At 41.7% G+C, this 22,577-nt stretch overlaps 1 protein-coding gene across 2 annotated transcripts in view; it reads left to right on the top strand.

The window, feature by feature from the left end:
* Positions 1 to 22,577, top strand: part of GLT8D2 (glycosyltransferase 8 domain containing 2) — a 39,202-nt gene that overhangs the window by 1,017 nt on the left and 15,608 nt on the right. For both annotated transcript variants that reach the window (XM_059186708.1, XM_059186707.1), the window contains exons 2-3: positions 15,143 to 15,190; positions 15,907 to 15,999. In XM_059186708.1, coding sequence (XP_059042691.1) covers positions 15,172 to 15,190; positions 15,907 to 15,999 — 112 coding nt within the window. In that variant the 5' untranslated portion in view covers positions 15,143 to 15,171. The remainder of the gene's footprint in view (positions 1 to 15,142; positions 15,191 to 15,906; positions 16,000 to 22,577) is intronic.

The following is a 22,577-nucleotide window of genomic DNA, read 5'->3' as shown; positions in this document are numbered from 1 at the left end:
TGGTGGGAGGGACTGGTCCTCTAACTGGCTCCCCATGTAGTCAGTTATCAAAGTGACATTGATTGGTTTGTTTTGTTTTTTCCTTCAAATAGCTTCATGTCACCTTTCTGTATGAAAACCTGTTTGTGTTTACCACTCTCCATCGAATGCAGGGACAAATAGAGCTTTGCAGTGCTGTGGTGAGAACATGGGCTCTGGGGCCAGATCCAGAGTTCAATCTATGCATTGACACTTAACCAGACTTTTAAGCTTTAACTCTGAATACTTGCTTGTCTGTGCCTCTATTTCCTCATCTGTAAAATGGGAAGGAAGTGACATCGTAGGTCTAAAGGACATAACATAGGATCTGCAGAGCAGTGAGGCCCCTGGTGGTGTTGGCGATGACCATGGTGATGATAGATGTGGCCACACATCCTGCATGGTGGCAGCCCAGCCCTTGGCACATTGTTCCCTCTGGTAGTGCCTCAGCGTCTCCCATGTTATTTCTCCAGGGCCCTGCTTCCTTCCTTCTTCCTTCAAACACCTTTCTTTCTTTTTTTTTTTTTTCTTCCCCCACCCTGGCTCTTTTTATTTCTTCTTCATTCTCTTTCCTTGCTGAGAAAAAGACATGCTCACCAAGCCACAGTTCACGGAGTTTTCATTTCTAGTTCCCGGGGAGCATGATTCTAAATACTTCTTTTATTTCAGCATTTCCCAAATGAAGAACATAGACCCATGGGGAAAATATGTTCTGTGAACCATATGACCCTCTGAGAGATCTCAAGGCATTAATGGCATTTTAAAGGTCCTGAGAAGTCCCGCAGTAGAGAAATCTGCTTAAGGTTGTTTACCACTAAAGTTCCTGATTGACCCCCGGAGCTGCTTTATCACATAACATTGATTAACATTTCTCAGAGCACACTTTCTGAGCCACAGAAGATTGCACTGAGCTGTGATTAACATTTCTCAGAGCACACTTTGCAGTATTCTGGTTCGGTCACATTTGTTTTCATTTTGGTTCCTCTTATAGACATGCTATTTCTCATCTTCCCTAGCCAACACCAAAGGGGATGCGGTGTTCTTTCTTCCCTAGTTAAGGACCTGAGATAATCACCTGTGCCATATTGATATATAGAAAATCTGACCTAAAGTGGACAGCTGAGATCAGCAGTTTTTCTGCAAAGGGCCAAACTGGTGGCTGTGCAAGCCATGTGGTCTGTTTTGCACCTACTCAGATCTGTTCTTTCGTGTGAGACAAGCCAGAGACCAAATGTCAAAGAATAAACCTGGCTATGTTCCCATAAAACTTTATTTACAAAAAATGGGCAGGATTTGGTGTAGGGCTCACAGTTTGTTGACACCTGCTCCAAAACATTTTGTGAAAGAATGCTTACCCGAACACAGGAGACAGCAGAACCTTCCTCTTTTTTTTTTTATTTTAAAATTTTTTGTTTTTTATAAACATATATTTTTATCCCCAGGAGTACAGATCCGTGAATTGCCAGGTCCACACACCCCACAGCACTCACCAAAGCACACCCCCCCAATGTCCATAACTCCACCCAATCCCAATCCCATCTTGTTTCATTTATTCTTCTCCTACCCACTTAAGCCACCATGTTGCATCACCACTTCCTCATATCAGGGAGATCATATGATAGTTGTCTTTCTCTGCTTGACTTATTTCGCTAAGCATGATACGCTCTAGTTCCATCCATGTTGTCGCAAATGGTAAGATTTCATTTCTTTTGATGGCTGCATAGTATTCCATTGTGTATATATACCACATCTTATTGATCCATTCATCTGTTGATGGACATCTAGGTTCTTTCCATAGTTTGGCTATTGTGGACATTGCTGCTATAAACATTCGGGTGCACGTGCCCCTTCGGATCACTACGTTTGTATCTTTAGGGTAAATACCCAGTAGTGCAATTGCTGGGTCATAGGGCAGTTCTATTTTCAACATTTTGAGGAACCTCCATGTTGTTTTCCAGAGTGGTTGCACCAGCTTGCATTCCCACCAACAGTGTAGGAGGGTTCCCCTTTCTCCGCATCCTCACCAGCATCTGTCATTTCCTGACTTGTTGATTTTAGCCATTCTGACTGGTGTGAGGTGATATCTCATTGTGGTTTTGATTTGTATTTCCCTGATGCCGAGTGATATGGAGCACTTTCTCATGTGTCTGTTGGCCATCTGGATGTCTTCTTTGCAGAAATGTCTGTTCATGTCCTCTGCCCATCGCTTGATTGGATTATTTGTTCTTTGGGTGTTGAGTTTGCTAAGTTCTTCATAGATTTTGGACACTAGTCCTTTATCTGATATGTCGTTTGCAAATATCTTCTCCCATTCTGTCAGTTGTCTTTTGATTTTGTTAACTGTTTCCTTTGCTGTGCAAAAGCTTTTGATCTTGATAAAATCCCAATAGTTCATTTTTGCTCTTGCTTCCCTTGCCTTTGGTGATGTTCCTAGGAAGATGTGGCCGCAGCTAAGGTCGAAGAGGTTGCTGCCTGTGTTCTCCTCAAGGATTTTGATGGATTCCTTTCTCACACTGAGGTCCTTCATCCATTTTGAGTCTATTTTTGTGTGTGGTGTAAGGAAATGGTCCAATTTCATTTTTCTGCATGTGGCTGTCCAATTTTCCCAACACCATTTATTGAAGAGGCTGTCTTTTTTCCATTGGACATTCTTTCCTGCTTTGTCGAAGATTAGTTGACCATAGAGTTGAGGGTCTATTTCTGGGCTCTCTTTCTGTTCCATTGATCTATGTGTCTGTTTTTGTGCCAGTACCATGCTGTCTTGATGATGACAGCTTTGTAATAGAGCTTGAAGTCCAGAATTGTGATGCCACCAACTTTGGCTTTCTTTTTCAATATCCCTTTGGCTATTCGAGGTATTTTCTGGTTCCATATAAATTTTAGAATTATTTGTTCCATTTCTTTGAAAAAGATGGATGGTACTTTGATAGGAATTGCATTAAATGTGTAGATTGCTTTAGGTAACATAGACATTTTCACAATATTTATTCTTCCAATCCAGGAGCATGGAACATTTTTCCATTTCTTTGTGTCTTCCTCAATTTCTTTCATGAGTACTTTATAGTTTTCTGAGTATAGATTCTTAGCCTCTTTGGTTAGGTTTATTCCTAGGTATCTTATGGTTTGGGGTGCAATTGTAAATGGGTCTGTGCCTCTTTGGTTAGGTTTATTCCTAGGTATCTTATGGTTTGGTGTGCAATTGTAAATGGGATTGACTCCTTAATTTCTCTTTCTTCTGTTTTGTTGTTGGTGTAGAGAAATGCAACTGATTTCTGCACATTGATTTTATATCCTGACATTTTACTGAATTCCTGTACAAGTTCTAGGAGTTTTGGGTTTTCCACATATAATATCATATCATCTGTGAAGAGTGATAGTTTGACTTCTTCTTTGCCGATTTGGATGCCTTTAATTTCCTTTTGTTGTCTCATTGCAGAGGCTAGGACTTCTAGTGCTATGTTGAATAGCAATGGTGATAATGGACATCCCTGCCGTGTTCCTGACCTTAGCGGAAAAGCTTTCAGTTTTTCTCCACTAAGAATGATATTTGCGGTGGGTTTTTCATAGATGGCTTTGATGATATTGAGGTATGTGCCCTCTATCCCTACACTTTGAAGAGTTTTGATCAGGAAGGGATGCTGTACTTTGTCAAATGCTTTTTCAGCATCTATTGAGAGTATCATATGGTTCTGGTTCTTTCTTTAATTGATGTGTTGTATCACATTGACTGATTTGCGGATGTTGAACCAACCTTGCAGCCCTGGAATAAATCCCACTTGGTCGTGGTGACTAATCCTTTTAATGTACTGTTGAATCCTATTGGCTAGTATTTTGGTGAGAATTTTTGCATCTGTGTTCATCAAGGATATTGGTCTATAGCTCTCTTTTTTGATGGGATCCTTGTCTGGTTTTGGGATCAAGGTGATGCTGTCCTCATAAAATGAGTTTGGAAATTTTCCTTCCATTTCTATTTTTTGGAACAGTTTCAGGAGAATAGGAATTAATTCTTCTTTAAATGTTTGGTAGAATTCCCCCGGGAAGCCGTTTGGCCCTGGGCTTTTGTTTGTTTGGAGATTTTTAATGACTGTTTCAATCTCCTTACTGGTTATGGGTCTGTTCAGGCTTTCTATTTCTTCCTGGTTCAGTTGTGGTAGTTTATATGTTTCTAGGAATGCATCCATTTCTTCCAGATTGTCAAATTTGTTGGTGTAGAGTTGCTCATAGTATGTTCTTATAATAGTTTGTATTTCTTTGGTGTTAGTTGTGATCTCTCCTCTTTCATTCATGATTTTATTTATTTGGGTCCTTTCTCTTTTCTTTTTGATAAGTCTTGCCAGGGGTTTATCAATTTTATTAATTCTTTCAAAGAGCCAGCTCCTAGTTTCGTTGATTTGCTCTATTGTTTTTTTGGTTTCTATTTCATTGATTTCTGCTCTGATCTTTATGATTTCTCCTTTCCTGCTGGCCTTAGGGTTTCTTTCTTGTTCTTTCTCCAGCTCCTTTAGGTGTAGGGTTAGGTTGTGTACCTGAGACCTTTCTTGTTTCTTGAGAAAGGCTTGAACCGCTATATATTTTCCTCTCAGGACTGCCTTTGTTGTGTCCCACAGATTCTGAATTGTTGTATTTTCATTATCATTTGTTTCCATGATTTTTTTCAATTCTTCTTTAATTTCCCGGTTGACCCATTCATTCTTTAGAAGGATGCTGTTTAGTCTCCATGTATTTGGGTTCTTTCCAAACTTCCTCTTGTGGTTGAGTTCTAGCTTCAGAGCATTGTGGTCTGAAAATATGCAGGGAACGATCCCAATCTTTTGATACTGGCTGAGTCCTGATTTAGGACCGAGGGTGTGATCTATTCTGGAGAATGTTCCATGGGCACTAGAGAAGAATGTGTATTCTGTTGCTTTGGGATGAAATGTTCTGAATATATCTGTGATGTCCATCTGGTCCAGTGTGTCTTTAAGGCCTTTATTTCCTTGTTGATCTTTTGCTTGGATGATCTATCCATTTCTGTGAGGGGGGGGGGTGTTAAAGTCCCCTACTATTATTGTATTATTGTTGATGTGTTTCTTTGATTTTGTTATTATTTGGTTTATATAGTTGGCTGCTCCCATGTTGGGGGCATAAATATTTAAAATTGTTAGATCTTCTTGTTGGACAGACCCTTTGAGTATGATATAGTGTCCTTCCTCATCTCTTATTATAGTCTTTGGCTTAAAATCTAATTGAGCTGATACAAGGATTGCCACTCCTGCTTTCTTCTGATGTCCATTAGCATGGTACATTCTTTTCCACCCCCTCACTTTAAATCTGGAGGTGTCTTCAGGCTTAAAATGAGTTTCTTGGAGGCAACATATAGATGGGTTTTGTTTTTTTATTCATTCTGATACCCTGTGTCTTTTGATTGGGGCATTTAGCCCATTAACATTCAGGGTAACTATTGAAAGATATGAATTTAGTGCCATTGTATTGCCTGTAAGGTGACTGTTACTGTATATGGTCTCTGTTCCTTTCTGATCTACCACTCGTAGGCTCTCTCTTTGCTTAGAGGACCCCTTTTAATATTTTCTGTAGAGCTGGTTTGGTGTTTGCAAATTCTTTCAGTTTTTGTTTGTCCTGAAAGCTTTTAATCTCTCTTTCTATTTTCAATGATAGCCTAGCTGGATATAGTATTCTTGGCTGCATGTTTTTCTCGTTTAGTGCTCTGAAAATATCATGCCAGCTCTTTCTGGCCTGCCAGGTCTCTGTGGATAAGTCAGCTGTCAATCTAATATTTTTACCATTGTATGTTACAGACTTCTTTTAGAACCTTCCTCTTCCACAAAACGGAGACTCCCTCATCTGGTTTCTCTGTCCTGTGTATTTTGGTGGATCTTGAGTAAACAATTTATGCTAGAGCAAAAAGTAAAAAGGCCAGGGATGTTTTGTGAGAACCCAGTTCCTGAGTCCTGATTTTGTCTTTCTATCTCTTTTCTTCAGGTGAACGCATGCTCTTGTCTTGTTCCTGACTTTGTAGCTCGCGTGGTTTAGGCAGTACTCTGTACAATGTTTTATGCACGTGCAAACTGCAGGATGCCTGTGTTATGGAGGAAAGTTAAATCTCTGAGCTTATGTCAGTTGCTTGATACAATGATTGCAATCATCAATGGAAAGTGGTTGGCTACAGTATCTATTAAGTTGGTTAAGAATTAGTTCACTCAGAGCCAGACTGCCTGGGTGGGAATCCCTGCCATTTATTAACTGTGTCATTCCCCTTTGTAAATCAGGGAGAGTGACTTTATCGATTGTTGTGAGGATTGAATTAGTGAATGTATGGGAAGTTCATTAAAAAATGCCTGGCAAGTAGAAATTGCTGTGTGCTACCTGTTATTATTATTGGCTATTTCATTCAATCTGCAGCACAGTCACATTTTACTCATTGGGTCTCGTAAATTGCCCAGGCTTGCCTGGCTAAGAAATGGGGCGGAACCAGGATTGAAAGCTCTTTATAAAGACGAAGCCCATGATATTTCCATTCAGGTACAGACCCTGCCGGATTAAAGTCATTCAATAATATCTTTACGGAGCCCCCTCTTGGGGCACCTGGGTGATTCAGTCTGTTAAGCTTCTGCCTTTGCTTGGCTCAGATCATGATCCTGGGGACCTGGGATTGAGCACAGGGTCCTGAGATAGAGCCCCATGTTGGACTTCCTGTTCAGCAAGAAGTTTGATTTTCCCTCTCCATCTGCCTCTTCTCACTGGCTTATGCTATTTCTCTTTCTCTCACCAAAACAAAACAAAAAACAACAACAACAACAACAAAAAAAAAACAAAAAGACTCCTCTTTTATCTTTCGTTCTGATTTCCAGGTTCTTTCCTATTCCTTTTCCTTACCTAAACCCAGAGCAGATGGGGTTAATCAATCAGAGTTCTTTCTTTTTTAACGAACTCTGGTGATAGCTTTAGATTCCTTCTCAGTTTAGCAATACTGAAAGCCCCTATGCACGGTTTAAAGTTGGCATGTAGACTGAAACTTAGGGGCTCTGATTTTTGAAATATTTTTCTGGAGTCCTTGCCACTTTGGCCTTTTCTTCCAAGGAAGAGCTAAGTCTCTTAGCCACTGCCAGGTCTTAAAACATTCTTTCCAGATTTGGCCATAGGCCCGAGTTCTTTGGCATCTGGTAAAATAGCTCCCTGTATAAAGTCTTCAGGGGCCCATTTTTAAACTTAACGGTCACTTCTCAGGTCCAGACCATTCTCTGAACTCTCCTTTTCTTCCTAGTCACAGGCCCCAGGACCTCAGCCTTCTTTCCGCTGCTCTTTGAAAGTGTACCTCCCAGTGCCTTGCCTAGGGAATCCCTCTGTTCAATACCACCTGCGAGGCTCCATCTTTCTTCCTGTCTTGAAGACAAACCCAGGGGCTCTTTAATGCCAAAGGCTTGGCTATTTACTCCTGTGGAGAAGCTACCATGCAAGGAGTCACGTGGCCTAGGAAAGCTTACAAAAGCTCAGGGAACACAGTTCCTGAGCCTTCTTGTTTTGATGGTCAGAAAAAGGCTGAAAAAAGACCAGAGCCCTCTGCTTTTATTCCAGGAAGAGATCCATAGTCCTGTCCTTCTGGCCTTTCCCCCCAAGTAATGGCACACTGCCCCCTTTCTTCCTGGCATTGAGGGACAAGACAAGAGTCTCCTTCCCTTTCTTTCTCTTTCCTGTTTCTCATTCATTCATTCCACACACATTTGTTGAGGTGCACAGAGGTGGTCGAACCACAGTGCCTGTCCTCAGTCATCTCATGATTTAGAGGAGAAGACAGGCACACCCGTAATATTTGAGCGGTGATCTGAGTGCTGGGAGAGGGATAAGAATGGAGATCAGCACCCAGGCAGGGTAATCAGATAAGAGTTCTTGAAGGAGGTATGCCTGAGTTGAGTCTTGAAAGAAGTGACTGTTTACTAGGGAAAGGGCGTTCCAGGCAGGAGGGACTCCATGAACCAAAGTTCAGAGGCAAGAAAGCATTTCTTTACATGCGGGAACTGTGTTAACGCACCAGATGCTCTCCCAGGCTCTGCCCCAAACATTCCTGTGTCTCCCCATGCCAGGTCTCTGCCTCTTATTCTATGGGTTCTTAGGACATCCCCCAGCTGGTCCCTGCAGCACGTGTCTCTGACTTCCTCCATCGGTTTTCTACTTCTTTACACCTCTGATCCCTCTACCAAATCCGCATCATTAGCTTGTATCCAGGAGGTACAAACATTTCTCGAGCTCCTACTTAATCTATTAGAATGCGTTAGTCTATTAGAGTCTGCATGTACCAGAAACAGCAATTTATAGCACCTTACACAGAAAGTGCCACCATCAGACAGGAGATGAAACTGAAGAAAGAGGATGCCAAATCTTTCCAATTTCATATTTTTAAAAAATTTAGTAAGACAGACTTTCTTTTGGAAGTCCGTGCTTCTCCAGGACTCCACTTCTGCCTTTATTCTGAAAGCTGCTCAGAAAGTTTTCTCCAAGCATCTGCTTCAGGAATTTTCTCTCCTTGACTCACCGCTGCTGTGTCTTGTGACTAGATGTGGCATTGTCAGTTTCCTGGAACCTCTTGCTTTGTCTTAAAAGGATTTTTGAGGGCACCTGGGTGGCTCAGTTGGTTAAGCAACTGCCTTCAGCTCAGGTCATGATCCTGGAGCCCCAGGATCAAGTCCCACGTCAGGCTCTCTGCTCGTCAGGGAGCTGGCTTCTCCCTCTGCCCCTCACCCCTTTAATGCTCTCTCTCTCTCTCTCTCTCTCAAATAAAAAAAATCTTAAAAAAAAAAAAAAAAGGACGGGGGGTGGGAGGTTTGGGGAACCAGGTGGTGGGTATTAGAGAGGGCACGGATTGCATGGAGCACTGGGTGTGGTGCAAAAACAAGGAATACTGTTATGCTGAAAAAAAAAAAAAAAGGATTTTTGAGTAGGCAACATACTGGGCGGGGGAAAGATGAGCCTCCTTCTTGGACTGGTCAGCACTCTGTCTCTGCTTTTGGCATGATCTCAGTAGTTACAGTCACCAAGCACTCAGGGGCAAGCAGACCAAACTTGAATCAAGACACTCCATCTGGAAGGCCACCTCCCCTGCTTCCTACGGTAGCCAGAATGGCCTTTCAAGACCTCCAGCTCCTTATGCTTAAAGAGCATGGGCTTTGAAGTCAGAGAGCCCTCATTTCACATCCCTGCTCTGCCATTTAGTAGCTGTGTGATTTTGAGCAAGTTTCTGAACCTCTCTGAGCCCTAATTTTCTCATTCAAACCCTGGGGATGGTAACATACCTACCTGAAAAGTGTTGTAAGAGTTAAAGTAGATGATGGGCCTGGTTAGCATAGAGCTAGGTGCAAATTAAGGTGCAATAAATGGTAGCTGTCATTACTATCTAGTCCTGCAAACCTTTCCCCATAGGTGCACACAATTCTGGCCACAGGGAATGTATTTATAAGGGCTCTTCTTTGCAAGAAAATGTCATTTCAGAGGAACTCAAGGAAGAAAAGGGGAACTTATGGGTTTGATGAATGGGGATGCTAGGGTAGAGCTGGCATCAGGGACTCAGTCTCAGATCCTTTTGCCCTTCCCCTCATTCTCCCGTGGTGCTAGACTTCCTTCCTTCATGGAGTGGGGAAGAGGGGGCATGTGTCCAGAGACCATTCTAAGTTTACATCATCTCAAAGAGTCAGCTGAATGCATATCATCTAAAATCGTAAATGGTTAAAAAGTACCCAAAATCAATATCCAAAGAGTCCTAAGTAACATGCTACTTTGACTCAATTGTCTTCAAGGTACAAGATGAGTATCCTAAATCTGGTATCCCAAGTCTTCATGGTACAAGACATGTATCCTAAGTCTAGAGACTGAGGAAATAAAAGGGGTGTGGTAGCTGGTTCTTTACAGTGAATTAAAGAGTTTTCTATTGAAGAGTTTCCCAAGATCACTGCCAACAAGTTCTCACAACACTGAGATTCATGAGGGAGCCCTGGGGCACTATGACATCTGGCCTTTCATGCTGCCTCCCAGAGGCTCTCTGTCATGCTGCTGGTTTCTAAAGGTTAGTATTCCCTGTTTGCTGACTGCTGCCTCCAGTCAAGTGTCAAGTTTCCAAGTTTCTTTGAAGGACCATAACGGAGAGAGATCAACTTAATTTAAAATAAACTTTGGGTTCTCAAGACAAATTGTTATTTATTTTTTTAATAGCTCTTAATAGCCACTCTTTGTCCCTTTCTTTCTTTTCTTAAATGTCTTATTTATTTATTTGAGAAAGAGAGAGAGCAAGTGAGAGCACAACAGCATGGGGTAGGGTGAAGCAGACTCCCTGTTGAGCAGGGTTCCATCAGTGATGTGGGTTCCATCCCAGGATCCCAGGATCATGACATGAGCCGAAGGCAGACATTTAACCGACTGAGCAACCCCGACATCACATCCCCTTCCCCACTTTTTAAAGATTTTATTTATTTAGATAAGCTCTTTCTTAAGAAGTTAAATACACACCTACCAATTGACCCTGCATCTAATTTATTTTTTAAATATTTTATTTATTTATTTAACAGAGAGAGAGAGAGACAGAGACAGAGAGAAAGAGATCATAAGTAGGCAGAGAGGCAGGCAGAGAGAGGGGAAAGCAGGCTCCCTGCTGAGCAGAGAGCCCCACGCAGGGCTTGATCCCATGACCCTGAGATCATGACCTGAGCTGAAAGCAGAGGTTTAACCCACTGAGCCACCCAGGTGCCCCGCAATCTGATTTCTAAGTATTTACCATAGAAAACTGGAAACTTAAAATCACAACAAATCCTATAAACAAGTGTTTATAGAAGCTTTATTCATAATCATAAAAACACAGGATATAACTCAGATGTCCTTCAGTAGGTGAATGGGTAAACTGTGGCACATCCACACAATGGAATACTATTCAACAATGATAAAGGGAAAAAATATTGACACACTCAACAGCAAGTATGAATCCCAAATACATCAAGCTAAGTGAAAGAAGAGAGTCTCCAAAGGTTGTGTACTGCATGACCCCATTTATATGGCACCCTGGAGATGGCAAAACTACAGGAACAGGGAACAGATTGGTGTTTTCGAGGGGTTAGGTGTTGGGCAGGGTCTGCCTGCAAAAAGGTAGCACATGAGAATTCTCTGGAGGTGTTGGACTTGTTATCTATTCCATTTGTTGTACAAGAATTTGTCCAAGATACAATAAATTTTTAGTACAATTAGTACAAGATACAATAAATTCTTAGTAGAAGAATTTATGCATGTATTAAAATATATAGAATGATACAACCAAAAAAGTGAATTCTACTATGTGTAAATATTTAAATATTTAAAATCCACCAAGTCAGATTTTGAAGCTGATACTATGTCTTTAATAAATGACTTGTATCACAGAAAGGAAGCCTATTTATAGAGTTTTTTTTTTTAAGATTTTTTATTTATTTGACAGACAGAGATCACAAGTAGGCAGAGAGGCAGGCACAGAGAGAGAGAGGGAAGCAGGCTCCCTGCTGAGCAGAGAGCCCGATGTGGGGCTCGATCCCAGGACCCTGGGATCATGACCTGAGCTGAAGGCAGCGGCTTAACCCACTGAGCCACCCAGGTGCCCCGAAAGGAAGCCTATTTAAAAAAAACAAAACTCCACGTATACTAAAATACAATTTGCGTTTCTCTGGGTGAAGGCTTCTTTCTCATTATGGAAGGTGGCAATATGAAATTTATGGAAATCCAGAAGACCACAAAGAAATCACCTTGTTAACATGGGTCAAAAGTCTTGGCAGAAAAATTTATTCTCATAGGCCAGTTCTTTATTCTCTGAAGAAGCAGTTGGGCCTCTCCTGTTAAAAGATGTTATTCCTGGAATATATCTAGTTGATAGGCCTCTTAGACTTTGCCTTGAATTTGCATTTTGCAAAACCAAGGACTCTGTGTAAAAATTTGGCCTGGTAGCATCTGTGTGTGTGTGCATGTGTGTGTGTGTGCTTAGACTCTCCTGTGCGTAGCTATCTGTTTGAATAGATAATACATCCCCATGATTCAACATTCTGCAGGTGCCAGGTCTTCTGTTCATTAGAACCTATCGGCTGGGTCTGTTGCAACCGTTCATACCTAAGGCCATTTTAATTGTTCGGGGCCGAGTGCCGTGTTGGTTATGTTATAAGTGCAGTATAAGTCCTGTGGGAGTATCAAGTGAAAGTGTCCCTCTGTTTTGTATCCTGGTCCCTCCTTGATCTTCTGTAATCTTCAATATAGAGGCAGAGGACTTTTCACCATCAGTCTACATGAAGTTGCAAACGTGGGCATTTTCATGAGCTTTAATGGGTCCAGCAGTGCAAAAGAGGAAATCTTACCCCAGGTCTGTCTCTGGCATCCCTCCAGCCTCCCTTGGAGGGCTTTCTTTTCCATTTGCACTCCTCTCTCTGGCAGTCCCCCTGGAAGTAAGCCTGCCCCTCTCTGATATTTGGCCTGGGGTCTCACCCTGTCTGTCACCTGGAATGTCATATCATGAACTGGGGCCTATGAAAATACTCAGGTCAAATCTAGCAAATATTCCCAGAGCAGCAGTTTTTCTAGATATTCAAACAGTGAAAGCATTGTTTTGACCCAGATGGCAGTTGGGTCTACCTAGCCCAGGGGGTCTAACCTTTAACTTGAGGTACATGGACCACCAAAGTGTCCCTGGATACATTTCACAGGATTTCATGTACTAAGGAAAAAAAAAATATATATATATATATATATATTTATATATATAAATATAAATATAAATGTGTATATGTGTGTGTGTGTGTGTGTGTGTGTGTGTGTGTGTGTATCTCCAAGGAAAAGAGAGAGTGCTCCTGCATGTGCAAGGTAGGGGTGAGGGGTGGGGGTGGCAGCTGGGGCGGGGGTGGAGAGGTGGGGGGAGGGGCAGAGGGAGAGAAAATCTCAAGCAGACTCCCTACTAAGCGGGAAGCCCACAAGTCTGAGATCATGACCTGAGCCGATTGCTTAACTGACGGAGTCACTTAGGCATACCTAAAAACATCTTCGCTTTCACTAGTCTCTAAGCGGAACTGAGGGTTTCCTTCAATTGTGAATGTAGGTGACAAATCACAGAAGTTCCTGTGCATCTGTGCCATCATCCCCCGTAGAAATCAGGTATTTTCATATCCCATTACAGTTGTTCAGGTAGCTCACACATTTTTAAATTTTACCACTACCTCAACTGACAGTAACTAATTACCCTAGCTAATGATTGTTACGTAATAAAGAAATATATGTATTATGTCACGAATTTGAGTTTTTTCCCCCAATGTGCTGATGACTTCCTTTCCTTTAAAATTCTATAATTGGTTTTTTTAGTAATACAATATATTTTTTAAGCTTTACAGAACATTATTCTAAAAAGAGGTCTATGGTCGTCAGCAGACTTTTGAGACTGATGTCTCAAAAAAGGTGAAGATTTCTTCCAGCAGCCATAGATTTGGAGACTCAAGTAAAACAGACTCATATTTCCCCACCCAATAGCCCCTCCAAAATTCCCACAACTTCCTGATGGCTTACATTGCCTTACATTGAAAGCGCCCACAGAACTTGGTCTTGGTTGCATCTCTCCCCTAGTCTCCATGTCCAACAAGGACCTCCTTTCCTTGATTTCCCCCAAACACTAGGGTGGAGATTAGAAGGTACAGAACATGGCAGAAGACTGTAGACAGAACATTGGGCTTCCCAGTTCTTGAAAAGTCCTGGTGCCATTATCATAAGGAAAGAACTTCTCCTGAGCAAGTGGCAGCCCCCGCAAGGGGGTCTTTCTCCTCCGCACATACTGTTCTTGTGCTGCTGCCAACCCCAGGATTCCAGATCATCATTTATGTGACCCATTTAACATGTTCTTGCTCTCATCCCTGCCCACCCCATGCATGGAACACGTTGACTTCATGATAATAAAGACTTTTCTCTCTGAGGGGACCTCTGCTAGCAATGAAAGGAGTCATTATTTTTCCTCATTCTTGTATAGTTTGCAGGAATCTGATGGTAACACAGGAAACTTGTATTTTAGAGCCCATTGTGGATGAGTTTGAGTGTTCACTCTCCTTTACCATCAGAATATCTGTAAGAATGTTTGAAGACATTTGGTTTGCAGACTTTAGTGAAGATAAATTAGTGAAGATAAACACTGATGGAGGGAGTTTCATGCATCTGGAATAAAATCGAAACTCCTTTACAGACAGAACAGTTTGTCTCCAGTCTTATCTGACCAGTCTCTTCTTTAGCCCATTCCCTTCCAGTCACATGGAACTTCTTGCAGTGCTTAGAATACTCAGAGTTCTTGTTGGCGGTTTCCTTCTATATTCTCCTTCCTGGCTCCTGACCAAATTCCATCTCATCAGTGAGATTTTTTTTCCTGATTTCTCTTCATGAAATGCTCCCCAGCTCTGTTTATCTTTATCCCAGGACCTCTGTTGTTTCCTTTATATCTCTTACCATAATCTAATTATTGTATCTATTACTTTTTAATACCTGTTTTCCCCACAGGATTGAAAGCACCGTGATGATAGGGACTGGGACTGATTTGTTCATTGGTGCATCCCTAGAACATAGCACAGTGCTGGGCTTTTAGTAGGATCTCAGTAAATACTCATGGAATGATGATTGAGTTTCATGTAAGATATAGTTCTGTTTCCACAAGGGGTTCCTGAGGGTGTAAAAATTTCCTTGTCAAAGGAATGAAGTTACAATGGCAGAAAATATGCATGGGATTGATATTGTGGATCAAGGAGATGTTCTTGTTTGACATTTCTTCAGTTAGCACCATCTGATTTGCTAACCCAGAGAGCTGACAGGGCTCTTTTTGGAGAAGGTAAAAAACAAACAAGCAAACAAACAAAAACACCAAAGGACCCTGAAGACAAAAGATTACCCTTTGGAGGCCCTTTGTACTGTTTGCACAGATGGAGAAATTAATTGGAAGAGGGGAACTATACAACCAAGAAATATTTATTTCCAAAATTCTAGATTCAGAATAATGAAGAATGAATCCACAGTTTGCCACATATCAGACCATCAAAGATATGGTTCTTAGTCATTATAAAATGACTTTTGGGTTGATTCTGTTCTAAATAAATTTTTGTTCTTCAATCCACAGGTCACAATTTTTGTCTGCATTGAACACACATGGCTTTGTTACGAAAAAGTAAGATTATGGCTTTTGACAATCATGATTATTAAAAATATGTATTTTAAAGGACTGTTTTGATGCTACATCTTGGCTTTTAAAAAAAAAATCCTTTGATTTTTATGGACAGTTTTCCCACAGGCAATTCTTGGAGTCATCATTTCAGGATGATGCCTGTATTATTCTGCTTCTCAGTAGATCCCAAGGGAAAGCATCACTGTTCTGGAACAGATGGTCCTGAATGCTTACACCTGGAAGAGATATTTGGGTCTTCCGGCTTCTCACTCAGGGAAACAATTTTCTGTACGTCATGCCTTGACCAGTGGTTGAATTAACTGAGAAGCAGCTGAGTTATAATAGCTGAGAACATGTTTTCTTAGAAGTACTGGATCATCATAAGCATTATATAAAAGTGAGCTATCAATAGAAATGAAGTGTCCACGCACAGAAAGTGGCTCCAGAGGCAGCATCATATAGGCATTAAGGCTGTAGCCTTTGCCATCAGACCGCCTAGGGGTAACCCTGGATCCTTCTTAAACTACATCTCCATATCCTTGAGCATCAACAACATCCCAGGTTAACCTCTGCTGCACGTGCCATCTGCTTAAAGAAGCGTCCCAGACCACCACTGCTATGCATGTCAGGGAAGGCATCTGCTCCTATGACTATTCTAAACTTCCCCCAGAGTTCAGCTCGATAGGTTACACTCGAATGTGTTTCTGTTTTTATTTCAGTTAATCAGGTGTTGCTGTTCCTTCTGATTGTGACCCTCTGTGGGATCCTGTATAAGAAAGTTCATAAGGGGACTGTGCTCAGGAATGAAACAGGTATGCTAAAAGAAATAAGCCAGTCGCAAAAAGACAAATACTGTGTGATTCTTCTTATATGAGGTACTTAGACAGTCAAAATTATCCAGACAGAAAGTATAATGGTGGTTGCCAAGGACTGGGATGGGGGCGGGTACAGATAGGGAGTTCTTGCTTATGGGTATAAGTGGTAGTTTTTTTTTTTTTTTTTTAAGATTTTATTTATTTATTTGGCAGACAGAGATCACAAGTAGGCAGAGAGAGAGAGCGGAGGAAGCAAGCTCCCCGCAGAGCAGAGATCCCAATGCAGGGCTTGATCCCAGGACCCTGGGATCATGATCTGAGCCAAAGGCAGAGGCTTTAACCCACTGAGCCACCCAGGTGCCCCAAAGTGGTAGTTTTATAAGACGTAGTTTTATAAAACTCTTGTTTTAGAAGAGTTACGGGGATGGACGGTGGCGAGATTTGTACAACTGTGTGAATGTATTTAATACACTGAACTGTGTGTTTAAAAATGGTGAAGATGATAAATTTTATGTTTTTTTTACCACAATAAAAGAATTTTTAAAAAAGGAACAAAGCAGATAAACAAGCATGTACTCCGTCAAGATGAGATACCTAGGACTGAGGTTTAAATGTATTCCTTTGATTCCTTTCAGTAGCTGGGTTCAGAGACAAGCCACAATCTGGTCAGATCTCAAGGACCTGCTTGTAGAACAGCCACCCAAGCCCAAGTATTCAGTGATGTTCTAGAACATCACTGAACATGCTACTCAAACATTAGCACATATACGGATCACCATTAGGATTTGTTAAAAGACAATACTTGGACCCACCCTGAGAAATTTTGAATTAGTAGGTTTGGAGTAAGGCCTGAGAATATCCGTTTCTAATAAACTCCCAGTGACACTTGGTTTTTGGACTACACTTTGGGTAGCTTGGTTTACATCTGTCCATAGAATCTTCAATAATTTTGATTATGAAGTTTGCCTTCTCTCTCTTCTCCCCACTGGTTCATTCCCATCAGCACCCCAATAGCCTCAGAATTTTCAGCTTAAAAAAGACCCTGTATTGACCCTATATCCTCTTCCAGCTGTGCCAAGAAGCCCGGTTTCCCTCCTAAGGAGTGAATTGCTTGAAATGGCACTTTTACAACCTCTGAACACACAAAATCAACCCACACAAAAATTCAGAAGCACTGATAGCATGTATGTTATGTTATGTTATATTATTTATAAAGATTTTATTTTTAAATAATCTTTACACCCACTGTGGAGTTCAAGAGTCTTACACTCCTGCAAATAAGCCAGCCAGATGCCCTTATTTTTAGATAATTTAATTTTTATATTAATCAAACAAATACATTTATGGAAAATGCGGAAGACAAAAATATTGCCGGTTTCTGTATCAACCAAAACCAAATACAATTAATATTTTACATGATGAATTACATTCATCTCACACTTTTTTCTTAAGCCAGCTTAGGCACTGAACATACAATGAAAAAAACAATGTCTGTGTTCTCATAAAATTGACTTATCTTAATATAAACAATGCACTAAAAAAAGTTAAGGGGTACCTGGGTGGCTCAGTCAGTTAAGCATCTGACTTCAGCTCAGAGCATGATCTCAGGGTCCTGGGATGGAGCCCCAGGACCTTCCTTTCCCTCTGCCCCTTTCCCTTGCTCATGCTCTCTCTCGTGCTCTCTCTTTCTCACAGACAAACAAAGAAGAAAAAAAAAACTAAATAGTTAAAAACATGTGTAATCTTGGGGCGCCTGGGTAGCTCAGTTGGTTAGGCAGCTACGTTTGGCTCAGGTCATGATTCCAGAGTCCTGGATTTGAGTCCCACATCAGGCTCCCAGCTCTGCGGGGAGTCTGCTTCTCTCTTTGACCTTCGCCTCTCTCATGTTCTCTCTTACTTGCTCTCTCTCTCTCAAATAAATATATAGAATCTTTAAAAAATATGTAATCTGGTCTAAATGAACACAAGGAACATCTGGAAAGAGACTGATTCCACATAAAGACATGTATACAAGTGTTTCTAGGGTGTTATCCTCTGTAGCCGCACACTGGAAACAATGCATGTGTGACTCAACTAGCGATTAGATAAAATGTAGTATATTGACACAATGAAGTCCTTTTCAACTATAAAAAGGAACACAGTAATATGTACTCCCCTGTGGATAAATCTCACAGAGATGATGCTACATGAAAGAAGTCAGACCTGAAAACCCACATATTATACAATTCTATGTATAGAAGTTTCTAGAAAAGGTAAATATACAGAGGAAAGACAGCCATGGTTGCCTGGAGCTGGAAGTGGAAGTGGATTGACTGCAAACCTGTTTAAGGGAACTTTTCAGAGAGGTGGAAATGTTCTAATCGGGACTGTGGTGTCAATGGTTGTGCAACTCTATCAATTTACTAAAAGTCATGGAACTGTATGCCTACAGTAGGAAATTTGAAGAAAATTCCAAAATGTCCACATTTTAAGAAATCTGTGTTAGTCAGCCTGGGCTGCCTTAACAAAATACCACAGACTAGGTGGCCTAAACAAAAGCAATTTATTTTCTCACAGCTCTTGAGGCTGAAATTCCAAGACCCAGGTGCTGGCAGTGTTGGCTTCTCCCGAGACTTCTCTTCTAGGCTCACAGTTCTTCCTGTGTCCTCAGATGACCTTTCCTGAGTGTTTATATCTCTGGTGTTCCTGCCTCTTCTTATAAGGACACTCGTCATACTGGATTAAAGCCCCGCCCTAATGGCCTCATTTTTCATTTAACTGCACTTTCAAAGATCTGTCTTCAAAAGTAGTCACATTCTGAGTTACTAGGGGTTAGGGCTTCAATATATGAATTTATGCAATTCAGCCCATAATGATAAATTATGCGTCAGTCGAGAAAGGAAGCCATACAAGGTCAAAAGTTGTTGAACTTCAAGTTCCTTCCTCCTTACCCTTCACTCCTTGCCCACAAACCAACACATTTGGTCCGTTGAATCCCACTGCAAGCTCCTTTCTCCACAGAGAGGAATGAATAGCTTTTGTAACAGCTGTTAAAACAATAAAGTGTTTGGAGCACATGAATGGGTCCAGTGTCACATTTTTATCCCAAGCAGTGTTAAACCAAAAAAAAAAAAAAAAAAAAAAAAAAAAAAAATCAGTGTTATGGACTACCATTCAAAAGAATATAGTGTTGACATGGAAAGACGTCTGTACTCTGTTAAGTAGAAAAAGCCAAGTTGCAGAAAACCGTGAAAAGGATGATTTCATTTTGGTTTTAAAATAATACATGTAAGTGATCTATTTCCTTTTGGAATGATGTGAAGACGGATTTGAGAGGCACACACTATACTTGTAGCAGAGATCAACCTTTGGAATGGGAGAGGAGAGGTCTGAGGAAAATCATGGTTTTTTGGAATTGGGGGCTGGAATTTTTTTTTTTTAAGATTTTTTATTTACTTATGTGAGAGAGAGAGAGACAGAGAGGGAGAGAGAGTGGGGAAAGGGGTGAGGGGCAAGGGGAGAAGCAGGCTCCCTGCTGAGCCGGGAGCCCCATGCAGGGCTCAATCTTAGGACTCCAGGATCATGACCTGAGGTGAAGGTGAAGGCAGATTCTTTCTTTCTTTTTTTTTTTTTTTTAAGATTTATTTATTTATTTGACAGACAGAGATCACAAGTAGGCAGAGAGGCAGGCAGAGAGAGAGGAAGGGAAGCAGGCTCCCCGCTGAGCAGAGAGCCCGATGTGGAGCTCGATCCCAGGACCCTGGGATGGCTTTAATCCACTGAGCCACCCAGGTGCCCCCTGAAGGCAGATTCTTAACTGACTGAGCCACCCAGGTGCCCCTGGAATTTTTTTCAGCAAGTGCATATTAGTATTTTTAATAGGCTTTATATATTGTCAGTTAAGCATCAGCCTTCGGCTCAGGTCATGATCCCAGAGCCCCAGGATCGGGTCCCACACTGGACTCCCTACTCAGTGGGGAGTCTGTTTCTCCTTCTCCCTCTGCTGCTCCCCCTGTTGTGCTCTCTTTTTCTTAAATAAATAAATAAATAAAATCTTTTAAAAAATAGACTTTATTTTTTTAAAAAAGAGCAGTTTTATGTTCATAGGAAAATTGAGTGGAAGGTACAGGGATTTCCCAAATAACTCCTGCCCCTACACACACAGACACACACACACACACACACACACACACACAGCTTCCCCCATTATTAATATCCCCTGCCAGATGGTACATTAGTGACGACTGACGAACCTTTGCGGGCATGTAATTAACACCGACTGTCCACAGTTTATACCATTAAGGTTCACTCCTGGTATTGTATATGGGCTGTGAGAAATGTGTAATGACTTTCCTCTACCATTCTAGAATACAGACTCTGTAACACTCCTCTGTGCTCCACCTACTCCATATTAACTTTTCTATTTTCAAAGACAATAATTCAAAGAACTAGTTTTATGAGTTAACGTCTAGAAGCCCTGTCAGGTCACATGTGGAAGAAAAGCACGGTGCCATTTTGTGTCTTCTCCTGATAATGACATTTGATGTACTCTTCTAATAATTTAGCTGGTGATTCACACCTGGCCCATCTGAGGTGAGGCAAGTTTACACGCTTGGCTAAAAAGACCCTAATTTGAAATGGGATTCAGAGACTTGGCGTTGGGAGAACAGACATTTCACTTTTTCTAGGAATGGGCGTGGTCTGATAAGAGAAGCTGTGAGAGCAGACTAGTCCAACGTAACACATTTCTAGACCACATCGCCATTGGTACGGTGTTTTCTAGAGATTTTATGGGCACCAAGCAGCTAAATCTTTTGGTGCACTGGTTTAGGCACCCCCTGGCACAACAGATCCAAATACAGTAGATGGGTCCCCAAGAAGGTGTAATGATGACACATGAGTGAAGAATTTACCGTTGATAAATCTTTCCCCTCTTTCTCCAGTGAACCTTCATTCTTATTCTGTCCAGGGAAGACTTCTTGGCAGAGAGCAGTGTTTTTGGCTTAGGTTAGCTTCCAGCTCCTCTGATTGGCAGAGGCTCCTGAGAAGTGTGGCAGTGTGATGTGTCTGCAGCAGGGCTGTAAACTTGGTGTTTGACCTCTTGGGGTGGCCCTTTTTCCTGAGGAGACCTTCTTCCACCCTTATTCTGTTACCTAATTCAGCCTGGCTCTGCCCCAGCTTTCCAGCCCTTCTCTCTCTCTCTCTTTGCGCCTAGAAGTAGCCCAGGAATCATTCCTCCAAAGCCTTGTTCTGTAAGAGCTGCACATCAATGCAGTGAAACCCAGCAAACTTTTATTAAGTGCTTCCTAGGTGCCAGACTCTGCGGGGATAATATAATGAGCTCACAGTCTAGCAGGGGAGACAGACACATGAATAGATGTTTTGTGTGCAGTGGGGTGAGTGCTCAAAGAGAGGATTTAATAAATTCAGCCATCCATTCATGATCCCTCCAAAACGGATGGAGAATCTACCGTGTTCCAGGCACTGTGCTAGCTGCAAGTGAACAGACAGAGATGAACAAGATACTGTCCCAGCCCTCACGGAGCTCCCGGTGTAATGGGAAAGGAAAGACATGCAACCAAAAACATTGCAATGCAGCTACTAACTCCAGCCACAAACAAAGCCAAAGTGAGCACAGACAGGGGGTGAGCTAATTTGCTTAAGGAGCTGTTAAACCTTCTCAGAGGGTCTGATCTGGACTGATGGTGTCAGAGCTAGCCATGCAGGAAAGGATGGAAGGAGAGTTCCAGGCATCAGGAACAGTGTGTACAAAGGCACTGCGGAAAGGGACAGCCTGCCTGGTGCAGTATTCTAGGGACCACAGGGAGTTTGGTTTTGCTGGAATAGTCCAAGCTAGGGAAGTGAGCAGGGGCTGGATCACAAGGCACCCTGTGTGCCAGGCAAAGGAAAGGTGGCTTTACCTTATGGGAACCACTGGAGGCTGGGAAGCAGGGAGGAAACACAGTTGGATTTGCGTGTGGGGCAGTTCACTTCACTGCCAGCAGGTGGACTTGCCACATGATTGGGAAACCTCCCCAAGGTGACAGTTGAGCCCAAAAGGAATAATCCCTTAAGAAATATTTTTGTTGTTGTTTATGAAAGTAACCATGGTTACTTTAGAGAATTTGGAAAACATGAGAGATTGCAAATAAGGAAATTGAAATCACTTATCATTCCATAAACAGATGTAGATCCATTTGAAAATATATATGTCTGTGTATATCACATTGGGATCATACACTAGAGGAGATTCCTGTGGCAATTTTGTGCACCGAATACTAGAGAGAGTTTTGTATTCTTAACATTGTATTATGAGCATTCTCTCACGTCAGTAAAGATACTGTGAAAACAGACTTATTCTCGTGGCGGATATGTCAGATGTAGTAGCCTGCTTGTGGAACAGATGTGGGAAGGGAACGGGCAGACTCTTCAATGTTCCTTAAGTTATACAAAGCACAGGTTCTGGTAGTTAGTATACTATGTATTTATTGGATTAAACACCAGCTAGACTACCCTGCTTCTGAGTGGTATTTTGCAAAGAGTATCTGTGAACAGAGAGCGAACTTTAAGTAAAACCCAGAAGGGCACCGGATAAT

This window comes from Mustela lutreola, chromosome 8, assembly GCF_030435805.1.
Source record: "Mustela lutreola isolate mMusLut2 chromosome 8, mMusLut2.pri, whole genome shotgun sequence".
Lineage (NCBI taxonomy): Eukaryota > Metazoa > Chordata > Mammalia > Carnivora > Mustelidae > Mustela > Mustela lutreola.
The sequence above is the reverse complement of the archived record's forward strand: the minus strand, read 5'-3'. Positions and strand labels throughout refer to the sequence as shown.